Consider the following 13,838-nt stretch of genomic DNA (forward strand, 5'->3'; position numbering starts at 1 on the left):
CTTTTCTTCCTCCTCCTCTTCCTTCCTTCTTCCTCCTTTGTCCTTTCTCTTCCTCTTCCTTTTTTTTCCTCATCTGGACTTTGATTCTAAATGATAGCTTTGCTGGGTAGAGTAGATACTATAGTCTTTTAAATTTCATTCCCCACAGAGCTATCTTGTACCTTCTAATGACGGCCTTTTTTTCTGAGCTTGAGTCTAATTTCTACAGTGGTAGTTGTGTAGGCTTTTTTTCCTTTGACCTGTATGACTACAGCGAAGCAGTATTTAATGTAAGGGTGCTCCTGAATGTCCTATCATTGTAACTATTCTTAACCCACAAATTATAAATAGAAATGTAATTATTGTCTTAACTTGGCTTTGTAGAGAAATGTTGAACTATTGAAGATTATTTTTAGGGGAGCCTTACTCAGTTTGTTCTGTACAGTTCAATTCAGAGGAAGATCAGCATGCTTTAGCAAAAAGTATATGCTGATTTGTGTATATAAATTTATGGCATAAATGATGATCTCTGCTTGCCTATAAGTGTTGAGCACAGAAAAAGCACTGATTAATTGTTCTTCAAATTCATGAATGAACTATTTAAATTATATATATATACATATATATATATATTTCACAGTCATAGTCTAGAATAAGAAATCTTACTGTTTATTCCAAACCGTCCTCATTTAAGAGTATGGTAATTGACAAGAAATATTATGCAGTTATACATAGGAAGAGAATTATTTCTATATACTACTATAGACTGATTTTATAAGTATATGTTAAGTAAGAAAAGCAAAGTGGATAAAGAGTGTAAAATATTCTGTTTAAGAAAAGGGGAGGGGATTTAAATGTATGTCTGTTTATATTAAAACTGGGTAAGAATAAAGAATATAAATTTAGGTTATCTCTAAGGAAGGAGTGGGTAGGGTAGAGGGGAGTATGTCTCATTCTGCAGATTCAACTTTAGAACCATGTAAATATTTTATGTAATGAAATAAAATTTAAAAAGTAAAGCCTAAAAATTGAAAACAAAATGAAATAAATTGACTTCAGTGTATGTACTAGTGGCAGTGGTCCTCAGAGTTTGACTGTTTCAACAAACCCGTGTTGACATTTGCACCAATGGTGCCAAAGCACCGTAGGTAAAACTGTCTGTGCCTTAGTGGAAATCATGCTAGTGGCACCGAACTGTACCTACCAGTCATTGTGTTTGTCACTGCCACATTCTTGCAGTAAAAAAATACCAGTGTTTACTTAAGAATTTCCTTCATAAAACAGTAACAGTGATTAACCTTATAAGTTGATTTTTAATATTCCATGTGACAAAATGGGGAGTATGCATAAAACTACCAAAATGTCATGGCTGTTTTTAGAGAGAGCCCATGTGCAATTGTTTTGAGTTGCAAGCTGCTTTTTTCATGGAACACTATTTTTACTTGAAAGACTAAATGACAAACTCTTCAGAATTGGGATTTGGCAGACATTTTCTCAAAGAAATGGAATGAGTTTGCTACTACAAAGAAAATAGCTTTGCTGGAAATAGTAGAATTTAAGCTTTTAAGCAGAAATTAGAATTTAGTAAAATTAGCAGCTACCATTGTGACTGTGACAACTTCCCAATACTTAAAACTTCTCTGATGAGATTGGTGATGATAGTAATGAATATGACACATCAATATTGTATAATGAACTATATCAGCATTTAGTGAACCAGTATTTTCAGATGATCAATGCATGATGTTAGGAAAGTTTTCAGTACAAGACAGATCTAGTCCAAGTACAAGACAGACCAACAAATTTTAATTTGACAGAGTATGAACATTTTATTTATGTGGTTTCAGATTCCATGTTACAGCTAACCATTAAAAAAATGACCATTTACTGAGGTTGGTTATAGTATCAAAGAAGAATATCTATAATAATCTGAAAGATTATTAAAATAACTCTTTTTTACATCTATATATCTGTGTGCATTTAAGATGTCATGTAGTTCAACAAAAATAACATTACAACAGATTAAATGCAGAATGAAAATTCAGCTGTCCTGTTTTAAGCAGACAGTAAAGAGATTTGCAAAAAAATTACAATTACTCTTAATTCTCTTTTGAAGACTAGTTATTTTTTAAATAAAATATGTAAACAATGGGTTTATTATTTTAAAATTCATAAGTATTTTTATTTTATTTTTTTTATCTTCACCCGAGGACATTTTTCCATTTTTTTGTTCAGATAGAGTGGGAAGGAGAGAGAGGGAGAGAGAGAGAAAAACATTGACATGAAAGAGAGACATCAAGTGGCTGCCTCCTGCACGCATGACCCAGCCAGGGCTGGGGACAAACTGCAACCAAGGTACGTGCCCTTAGCAGGAACCAAACCCCGGTCTCTCTGGACCATAGGCTGACTCTCTAACCGCTGAGCCAAACCGGCCAGGGCCATGAATATTTTTAAAATATCAGTTTTAATTTCAAATATGGTAAGTAAGGTTAGCTATAACACACATAATAACAGAGGTGTTTGGAGACCTCAGTATTTTTTATTATTTATTTATTTATTTATTTTTTAATCCTCACCCGAGGACATTTTTTGATATTTTGTTGCCACCCACTCGACCCAACCAGGGCCGGGGACAAACTGCAACCGAGGTACATGCCCTTAGCGGGAACCAAACCCGGATCTCTCTGGACCACAGGCCGACGCTCTAACCGCTGAGCCAAACTGGCCAGGGCTATTTTTGAATTTTTTATTGTTAAATACACATAACATAAAATTTACATTGAAACTATTTTTAAATAGGTTTGTGTACAATTTAGTAGCTTTACGTACATTTACAATGTTGTGTGACCATTTGCAGAACTAGATTTCCAGAACTAGAACAAAGTCTAGATATTTCATCTCTATTGGAATCATAATATTTGTCTCTCTGTGTCTCTCTGTTATTTTCACTTAGCATGTTTTCAAGGTCCATCTGTGTTGCAGCATATATCAAAATTTTATTCCTTTTTATGGCTGAATAATATTTCATTGTTTGTACATACCACATCTTGTTTATCTATTCATCCCCTATTTACTCCTGGTTAGAATATAAGAGCATTTGAAAATGTAACTATTAATCATTGGTAATTTAAATAGTAGATTTACTGATTAAATAGTAATCATATGATATATAATATAGAGAGCTATATATAGAGAGAGCTTGGATTGTGGAGTTCCTTTTCCTTATATTTTTTATAATCTAGGGAAGGAGAAATTCAACTTAGTATTTGTAATTCTGAGTCATTAACTGAGGTAACCATTAGTCATTAACTCTTGCTTTCCTCATAATGCTAACAGTACTGGCTTTATAAAGGTTAATTTTGTTGAAAGTGTAAGCTTCATTTGTTTAAACTATTAATAATTAGTACCAATCATTCTTCCTCTAAGAATGTTTCAACTTTATCGAAGGCTATTTCAATCCTGATACCCTATCATTTTATCCTGTTACCTTTGTTGACCTGCAACCTGGCTCAGTGTTTGGTTCATAATAGGTGCTTAATAAATATTTATTGAATCAATAAGTAGTTTTAGCTGTATAGTTACAAACATTCTTGTATTACTTTTGTAGATTATACCACTAAATTCATTCATTACTTGTAGGTGTTACTCGTTTAATTCTCATGAAGTACTCTCATTTTCAGTTTCTTAAATTATATTTAACTTTGTTTCTAAATATTAAAAAAGATGAGGCTTTGGCTTTTAAAAGTTTTAGCACTGAAAACTTTTTAACACTATCATGCCATGTTTTTAACCTTTTTTAAACTATAGAGTCAGAATGTTAGTGAAAGCAGTTATTTCCGGGCTTCTGTGCTTATGAATCAGATTGTAACTATTTCTTTGGCTTTGGATTTGTGGTTTCTTGAACTAATTTAAATGATGCAAAAGATGAGTTTCATTAGGCATTTCCTCTTTTTAAAAAGTGTTTGGTGTTTATTGTAAACAGATTTTCTCCAAGGAAAACAGTCTCACGTGGTCATCCATTGTGAATGAAATCCCACCTGTATATACTGGTCCCTATATGTTTTATTATCTGTCACCTATATGTGTTTTGGTTTTTACTTATTTGTTTTTTCAAAATCCCGAGGTTTTGAAGTAACTCCATTCTGGCTTAATATTCTGCTAATTACTAACATTTTCCTTTAGGTCACCCTCCACCCACTTTGGCACTTGTAAATTCTTACTCTTCTATTGGTTCCCTCTGGCTACTGAGTATGTGAGTCAGTGTCACAAGCATGTGGCATTGGTTGTCAGTGGAATTCTAAAACTTCCTCATGACAGAACAGTTTAACTTCTGTGCTTCTGATCAGAGGAATGGTCCTGGGGACAGTTCTACTTCCACCTAATAGTTATGGAAGAGATCAGGACACGTTGCTTTGCTGCCTGTGCAGTGAGGCCTCAGAAACTGCTCTACCCAACTTAACAGGTATGACTCGGAGGTGGTAGTTGGGGGAGGGTGATTCAGAAAATTAATCTTATATATTACTATTATTGTCTTTGTTTGTGGCCAGTGATATTTCACGTGTGTGGTTTTTTCCCTGGTATTTTACATAGAACCTCAATAAGTACTTATTGAAAGAAAGAATAGATGAATAACATGTAATATTTTGTTGTATTAAGATACATGTGGCTTGCCCTGGCCAGTTTGGCTCAGTGGTTGAGCATCGGTCTGTGGACCAGAGAGTCCAGGGTTTGGTTCCCGCTAGAGGCACATACCCAAAAAAAAGATGCATGTGACTTGATATGAAGAACTTAAATTGTATTTTGAGAACTGTTGAATGATTTATCCAGCCACCTTAAATAGTTTTTAAAAGAGGTTATTACTGAGTATTAGCTATTTAGAAAATATGCAGTCAGGTAAAGTAGAATTCTGTCAAAGTAAGTATTTGTAAAATACTTGGAAATGCCTAAGCTGAAAATTTTGTATATTAATCTTTCTAATTCCTACCTGACAGCGTTCTAATTAAACTGATAAAAGTTATTGAATGACTGATTTGTGAAAAGTATTTTTATTACAATTAAATTTAGAAATTATCTCTAAATTTGAGTTTGAGTTTTAGTCTGGATCTTAACTTATTTAATCCTGATAATTTCCTCTCTGTAAGCTGTTATTTGTATGTTTAGCCTTATTTTTGTTATATCCTCAAGTGTATTAGTAGAAAAAAGTAATAAAACTATCTTTTCTTAATAGTCATAATATATTTCTGCTACCTGGTATTGTATTCTGTAAATGAAAACCAGAGTCTTCTGTTGTCTCATCAGAAGTCTGTGATCTACTCTATAACAATGATTAATAAAAGATTAACTGGCTATCTAAGGTACCTAATGCATAGTAGTTACTTCCCGTGTTCAAAAAGAAAACATTCCGAGCCGACACACTTGCATTTGGATGGGCGCAGGACATCTGAATCACCCAGATGTTTTTGTTTTAAACCACTGAGGAAAATGGTGTAGACTAGACCCACTGGATAACACCGGTGACATTTACTTGCTTTTCCTGTGGGATTTTTTTCTTTGTCTTTTTTGCCTTTATTTCTTAGCTTATTCTCATTTAGTTCTTTAACTCTGTGATTTAGTACATGTACATTCTTGGCCTCAGGAAAATGTTAGGATGTTTTTTGTCTTTGAAGAATTTTCCCTTTGTTTTGTGTTAGTGGTAGGATGGTGTTTCAGTGGATATCCTGTGCAGACGGATTGTGCGGGAAGTTGACCCTTAGTTCTCTGAGAACAAAAGATTAAGTAGGAAAAAAGAAGAAAGGAAGGAAATAAGATCTTTTGACTTGACCAAAAAAGTCATAAAGCCAGAGATGGGGAGAAGGGGAGCAGGGAATAAAAGGATTGTTTGCCATCATGGTTCTTTAGTACTTTGGCCACAAAAATTACTTTTATTCTGTATTTATTATTTTGTATATTTGAGAAATGTACAGTACTGTTTAGTCTGAATACAGGGTGGACATGGAAAATAATACAATAATTAATCAATAATACGAGAGTAAACTTTCTCCATACTCATGCCTGTAAACCTATTTTTCCCCTACCCCGTATATCTTTTAAGTTTACGTAAAATTGTGCCATCGGTCTCATTCTTTTCTCCTTTTGTCAAATTACATGATTTTAAGAAGCTGACTTGCCTTGAACAATCCTCCTTTGTGCTTGATGACATTTCTTTTCAGTACATATAAAGTACATGTCATAGACATGTCTTGCTCATTGACAGTCTACCACTCTACTGTCATTGGTACAGAATTCCTGCTCATCCAATTTGAATGCTTTCTTTTCTATGAAACCTTTTCTGACTTCAGAGATTTGTTTTCTATTCGGATCTCAGAGCATCTTTTTTGAGAGCCTCTTACATACATGCTATTCTGGATACTTGGAATTTATCAGTGAACCAAGCAGACATAAACCCCTGTCCTCATAAAACTGATATGCTAGTTGGGGGAGTTAGATTAATGCACATGAATATAATAATATATAAATTATATATTTAGTGGTAATAAGAACTGTGGAGAGAAATAAGTTGGGATGGGGGACATGGGAGTGTTGTCAGGAATAGATGTATTTTAAAATAAGACAGTCAAAGAATGCTGCACCGAGAGGGTAACATTTGAGTGAAGTGTCATGTGGCTATCTTGGGGAAGAATGGTTTAGGAAGAAAGTAAGGCAGTACAAAGGTCCTGAGGCAGGAGTGTGCCTGTCTTGTTCAAGGAAGGCCAGTGGCCAGAATGAGGTAAATTGGGGGAGGAGGAGTAGGAAGATGAATTGGGTAAGACACATTGCAGGCCCTAGTTAGGACTTTGGTTTTTACTATAAGATATAGGGAGCCATCTAAGAGTATCGAGCAGAGGATTAACACAATCTGATTTATGCTTGAAAAACTGGCTGGTATATTGAGAATAGACAGTAGGGAGCAAGGATAGAAGCATGGAGACCAGCCCTGGCCAGTTTGGCTCAGCGGTTAGAGCATCGGCCTGCGGTCAGGAGAGACCCGGGTTCGGTTCCCGCTAAGGGCATGTACCTCGGTTGCAGTTTGTCCCTGGCCCTGGTTGGTCGTGCGGGTGGCAGCCACTCGATGTGTCCCTTTCACATCGATGTTCCTCTCTCTCTCCCTCTTCCTCTCTCTGCCTCCCACTCTATCTGTGCAAAAAATGGAAAAATATCCTCGGGTGAGGATAAAAAAAAAAAAAAAGAAGCATGGAGACCAGTTAGAAGTCTAGTGAAATAATCTAGGTGAGAGATGATGGTGGTGACAAGGTGGTAGTAGTGGAGGGGGTGAGAAATGAAAAAGTTCTGAATATAATTTTGTGGTTAGTGCCAGTAGAATTTCCTGATGGATTGGATGTGATATGTAAATGATTCCAAGGTTTTTTGCACCCCCCCCCCAGCTCTATTGATATAGTTGACATACAAGATTATGTAAGTTTAAGGTTTACAGTGTGTTGATTTGATACACTTATATATTGTGAGATGATTACCACCATAGCCTTAGCTAATACATATATCACGTCAGAATTACCATTTCTTTTTTTGAGGTGAGAGAACATTTAAGATCTACTCTCAGTAACTTTCAAGTATATAGTACAGTATTATTAACTATAATTACTATGCTATATAGTAGATCCTCAGAACTTATTCATCTTATAGTGAGAAGTTTGTACTCAAACTTTCAAGGTTTTTGTCCTGAGCAACTAAAAGGATGAAATTGCCCTTCACTGAGATGGAAAATTCTATGGGAGAAGCAGATTTGGGGGAAGGAATAGAGAGTAGTTTTTTTTTTTTTTTTTAAAGCTCAAATAATGGTCTGTAATCTTTATATTCTGAAGCTCAGCCTGATGCGCTAGTTCACTAACAGATAGATGTTAAAATTATTAGTTTTATGAACTTTAAATGTTAATATACTGGGGTTCACAAACTAAGGTATAAATCTATGGCATTTGCTGTTTTTGAGTTCGTTTAAGAGTTAGTTTTAAGTTGATTCTGCTTGATTCCTGTTTCTAACTTGGTCATTGATAATACAAAAGTTAAGTTACCCTTGATTTTCATTCCTCTTAAAATGTCAAACAATGGGATCTCTACTTAAAAAGAAGAAAATGTACTCGAATTGTTTGATAATCATTAAACAGAGTCATAGTCACAAAACATAACGTGTTACCACCATCACTGGCAAGAAATATCAGTGTGGATCATGTTATGTCTGGTATAGAACCTAATAAATGCTGTGCATGTTCTCTGTGCTTCCGTTGGCAATTCTTTTCATGTTAATAAAGGGTTGGCATTTCATAGCCCAGTGGGAATTCTGTTAGAGTAGATAATTTTTCATTAGAATAAAGAAAAACATAGTATTTGTGGCCAGAAAGGATGTTTCATGTAATGTTTTGTTGGTTTTATAATCTTAATTGGTTATTTTGTATATGATACAGCTGTTCCCATTCACTGTGACTCTGCCTTGAAACAAGGAGCGACACATCTGTTTCATATTAACTTGTCAGGCCATCTGGACATAGCTTTAGGTTTGTCATAATCTTAATGTAAAGTAAAATTTAATTAGCTGTGGGATTTTAAAGATACATTCCTTTTCAGAAGAAAAAGAATATGATGAAGTGAAATAGATTTAAAACTGTTAGAATTACAGATCCAACTTACAACAGGACTTTCTATCTATTTCATGTATAGACAGTTATGAAGCCATTTTTAAAACATTGATTATTGCTATTTTGAGATTTAAATACATGTCATTGTTTCCTGTCACTTACATTCTTGTGTAATTTGGTTATTTATTCAGTCAACAGTTATTGAACACATGTAATTCGCCCTGGCCGGTTTGGCTCAGCGGTTAGAGCGTCAGCCTGCGGTCTGGAGAGACCTGGGTTTGGTTCCCGCTAAGGGCATGTACCTCGGTTGCAGTTTGTCCCCGGCCCTGGTTGGTCGTGCGGGTGGCAGCCACTCGATGTGTCCCTTTCACATTGATGTTTCTCTCTCTGTCTCTTCCTCTCTCACCTTCCCACTCTATCTGAACAAAAAAAAAAAGAACACATGTAATTCCTTGCTAGAAAAAAAGATACCATTCTTATGCCAAAGAGCACATTGTGAAGTTTGGGAAGCAACCATGAATTGAGGCTATTGTAAAGATAAAGATAAAGATAAAGATAGAGGGTATTAATGCAGCAATGTTTTTTGGTTTTTTTTTTTGAGAGCAACAGGAGGAGCATGTGAGGCCTCCTAGGAGAGTTGTACAGCAGCTGGGTTATGAAGTGAGAAGTCAGCCAGTCCAGGGAAGGGTGAGAGGAGACCATGTTGCAGGTAGACTGGACAGTGTGAACAAAGGCAGAGAGGCAGGAGGCAGCACCATGGTGTATATTAACATTTACAATTTGAGATGTGGAGTGGGGAGAAGTGAAGCCCGAGGAATACGTAGAGCCCTGATCTTAAAGCCCTTGGAGGCCATATTAAAGAGGTTTTAGCTTGACGGTAAACTACTGAAGCATCTTAGTGACATGGTCACATTTTTGTTTTAAATAGATCACTTTGCCAGCTCTGTGGAGGATGGATTTGAGGGAGACCAGACTGGAGGCGGTAGTCCAGGTGAGAGACAATGGGGATCTGAGCTAAGGCCTTGCTGTAGAGATGCACAGGAGGGAATGGATTTGAAAAGTAGTAAAACCACAGATTAGAAGTTTTTTCTCCTCCAAATATGATAAAAGCCAATTTTAAATTGAAAATGAGTGGAGCGACCTAATAGAAAGTGTTGTTTTATGGCACAGGCAGATAGTAGTACATAGCAGCTAAAAACAATTTCCGTTATTAAGGAAATTGACCTGGGCTGTGAGAAGATGGTATAGGGATCACCTGTTTGTGTAGTAGGACTAAACTTAGCAACCATCAAGCCTTGAGGAAGAAAACAGGTCTTACAAGGCTTCTACCATTACACGTGATAGCAACTCAATAGATCTCCATTATTGGTGATATTTTCTAGAGCCTTCAATTTAGTTATTGATATTTTACAAAAATGTACCACCTGGGAAAGGAAAGTAAGGTAGAATTTTTTTCCATTAAAACAACAGTTGCAAGCTATTATAGACAGTGTTGCATGGTAACACAAGGGCAATTTGGAGGGGTGAGAATATTTTGTATTAAACCAAAACATTTTTCTTGTTTAACAGGTAATTTTAGAATTTATTTTTTCTAGAAGCACTATTTTTACATGTAAATAGAAGGTCTGGATTTATACAATATGTACATATTTCTTAAAATCTGCACATCTTTTTGACATTTTGTTTTATATGGAGAGAGTAAGGGGAGGAGGATAGTTTGGTGGGTCTTAAAAAACATAACTGTTCCCTCTTAAAACTACCACCACCACCACAAAATATCCTGTATTTTTATAAAATGAATTGTCAATTCCTTTTGAGGTTTCTCTCTTTTATTTTGAAAAAACTGTGCTTTTCCTATTAATTTCTGATTTTGGTGAATGCATATAAATCGTGGTTAAATGTGTTCTTTTCATTTTGTGTTTTCTCTATCTTTTTATATTTTCAACAACTGTTCTTATGTTTAGGAGACAGTGCCATTTGCTTATTCTTCATTGTTCCACAACTATATAGTTGATGTTAGTCCCTGGAGCCGTCTGTTCATGCCAGCAGCTAAAATACTGCGAATGTACTGAATTCAAATGAATTTCGAACTGTTGAACTTACTGTGAATTTCTTTCTCTTCCTCTGTCTTTCAGAAGCCTTGCACCGCCCCTATGGTTGTGATGTTGAACCCCAGGCACTGAACGAGGCCATCAGGTGGAGTTCCAAAGAGAACTTGCTGGGAGCCACTGAGAGTGATCCTAATCTCTTTGTTGCACTTTATGATTTTGTGGCAAGTGGTGATAACACACTCAGCATCACTAAAGGTGAGCTTCTGAGTAACATCTTCTCACTTTTCAGTTTTCACTAGTGGTTAGGAAGTAAAGGTGTCTTTTCTAGGTTCTGCCTCTAAAATTAGCTAGGTGATCTGGATCCAGATACTTTTGGTTCATAATTATCTGTTTTTTTAAATCCTCAACTGAGGATATGTTTTTCATTGATTCTAGAGAGAAAGGGAGAGCAGGAGAGAGAGAGAGAGAAACATTCATCAGTTGCCTCATGCACAAACCCCGACCAGGGATCAAACCTGCAACCTGGGTATGTGGCCTGACTGGGAATCAAACCCATTACCCCTCAGTGCATGGGATGATGCTCTAACCACACTGGCCAGGGCGTAATTGTCTCTTTAAAAACCTGTATATGGGGTAATGCCACTTTGTCTACTTTATAGGTTTATTAAGGTTAAAATGAGATAACATACTTTAGGAAAAACACCACAAAATATATACATAAACTTTTCTTATTCTCAGAATTTGTATTCTAATAGGCCAGCAAAGGTAAGGCACACTATACATCTCTTCTCGTTGATTGAATCATGTTGCCAGACCCCAGTGCTATTCAAAGTGTTGTCCATGTCTGACTGCTTGTCTGAGAACTGTTTTCCAGTTTGCAGTGAGATCAAGAACTTGCACCCGAAATGCAAACCAACTACATCACTAAGTGCACTATTTATTATTTAGTTCAACTGACAATTTCTTTTTTTTTTTGGAGCAAGACTTTTGGCCTGAAGAAAGTAGTCTAGTGATTCACAGTCTGGCACAAGCCTCTTATCTTAGTGTGGCCCTAATGTGTGCGGCACTGGCCTGGACAGTTTATCTCAGTGTTGCTGTGAGTGAGGGAAAGGCACAGTATGAGGGTTTTCATTGTAGTCATGCTCTGAGAGAAGTCATTTATTTCAGTAGCGAATTCTTATAAAAGGGAACACTAGGAACATGCCCAAATAAAATCGTCCATTATTGGTTTTTTGAACAAAGGCAGAAAATACTGAAGTTTTCCGAGAAAGAAATAGAAGTATGGGACATTGTCATTGTGCACATGAATGGGATTGCTAATTTGACTAAGCTTGTTCTTGTGTTTCGAACCTATGAAAGCCTCCTACTGGAAAAAAATATATTTCAGGATTATTTTTTTTTCCTAATCCTCACCCGAGGACATTTTTCCATTTTTTTGTTCAGATAGAGTGAGAGGGAGGGAGAGGAAGAGAGAGAGAAACATCGACGTGAAAGGCTGTCTCCCGCACGACCCAACCAGGGCCGGGGACAAGCTGCAACCAAGCTACATGCCCTTAGTGGGAACTGAACCTGGACCACAGGCTGATGCTCTAACCACTGAGCCAAACAGGCCAGGGCCAGGGTAATATTTAAGTAAATGAAATTCTAACATTAAGTGATTATTTGTCAGACATGTGCCTTATATTTGTAAGGTTCAGAATGAGATATTAAATGGGAGTGGATATACCAAATTAAGGCACAGGAAAAAAAGTAAAGTGCATCATCTCCTCTGTCAGATTACTTAAAGATTTTGGGGACGGGACATGTGTGAGGTTTGTGTTTATGCATTGGAAGGAAATTTTTACACACAGTTTCAGGATAAATCAAAGGACTTGATAGAAATTTTATACTTTGCGATAGTCTTTTTGAGCTACAATAGACCCTTACACCTTTACTGATAATTCAGTCACAGTGAAACTGTGACTCAGAACATTCTTTCCTAGATATAATTTGCATGTCAGTGTTTTCCAAGATAGCTCAGTCACCGAGGAAACGTTGATGGAGTCTTTTGACTCCTCTGTTACCAGTTATGGCAACCACTAGCGTGCAGCTCAAGGGTTAGATCTCCTTTACCTTGTGGCCAGCAGGGACTTCTCCTAAAACCCATGAAATGCCAGATGTTTATACCAGGTTCCTATTTATGTGGAACAATGTCATACTGAAGCTTTTAAAATTATTTTAAAGACAGGAAAATATATTTAAAAAATAAAGTAATAATACTTGTTTTAGTTCCCTTCTTTTTGAAGATGATATTTTGCTTGAATTAAGAAACAAAGTTCTCCCAGGATTCCTCTGTCAATACGGCCAGTGTTTTGTATTTCTACCAGTCCATACCCCTGTCAATTTCCTTCCAGAGTAGAAAATTATTTTCCTCACTGCCAAAAAGAGGAAGGAAAACAAACAGAAGCCCATGGTGTTTCTCTGTCTCCTAATTGTGATTATTTGTCATTACCAGTTCTTTATAAGGAAGCAATAATAATATGCTTAGTAAAGTACTTAGTGTTTACTTCTTCCAGTTTTTGTGGAGTAAAAGAGAAAAGCTACAGAGCAAGTTTTACCTTGTTTTTCTGGCAGTACTAGGACTTTCTTCCTGTGCCTTTCCACGGCCACCCCCTGCCATCTGTACAAGTGTATAGTTTATATAGAGAAAAGGCTTGTTAGTCTACACTGTTCTGTTCTCACTGACCGTCTCTGTCCAGGTGTCGTGGTGAGACAGTGAGGGCTAATAGGTGGTTATCGGCGGCAGACATTTCTGCAGACCACTGAAGAAGGTTAGATGACTGCCAGAAGAATGACTGAGTTTTCCTCGTTAGCCTTTGTCTGATAACCAGACCATGTGCTTTTGATTGATTTGGCTTTTTTCTGCTTTCTGACACTGAGAAGTGGATGTGGACTCTCTGGGAAGGCTTGCATCACTCATGTGAGGGGCGTAAGGCCTTGGAAGGATCGTGTAGATGACCAGTTAGTACTGACGATATCTCTTCACCTTCCCTGTTGTCTGTGCTGCAGGTGTTGAGGCAAGGTGTATTTGATGAAGTCTAAAGTTGGAAACTTTAAGGGAGCAGTCAAGGACACACTGAGTTCAATGGCAAAGATACTCAGTAACTTGAGTCTTGGGTTCTAAGATCAGACTCAGCTTCCT

The 13,838-nt window shown here is 36.6% G+C and overlaps 1 protein-coding gene across 1 annotated transcript in view; it reads left to right on the forward strand.

The window, feature by feature from the left end:
* Positions 1-13,838, forward strand: part of ABL2 (ABL proto-oncogene 2, non-receptor tyrosine kinase) — an 88,212-nt gene that overhangs the window by 58,089 nt on the left and 16,285 nt on the right. The window contains exons 2-3 of the mRNA XM_036272488.1: positions 9,535-9,597; positions 10,742-10,912. Of these exons, the coding sequence (XP_036128381.1) occupies positions 9,535-9,597; positions 10,742-10,912 (234 nt within the window). The remainder of the gene's footprint in view (positions 1-9,534; positions 9,598-10,741; positions 10,913-13,838) is intronic.

Source organism: Molossus molossus, unplaced genomic scaffold (genome assembly GCF_014108415.1).
Source record: "Molossus molossus isolate mMolMol1 unplaced genomic scaffold, mMolMol1.p scaffold_m16_p_20, whole genome shotgun sequence".
Classification (NCBI taxonomy): domain Eukaryota; kingdom Metazoa; phylum Chordata; class Mammalia; order Chiroptera; family Molossidae; genus Molossus; species Molossus molossus.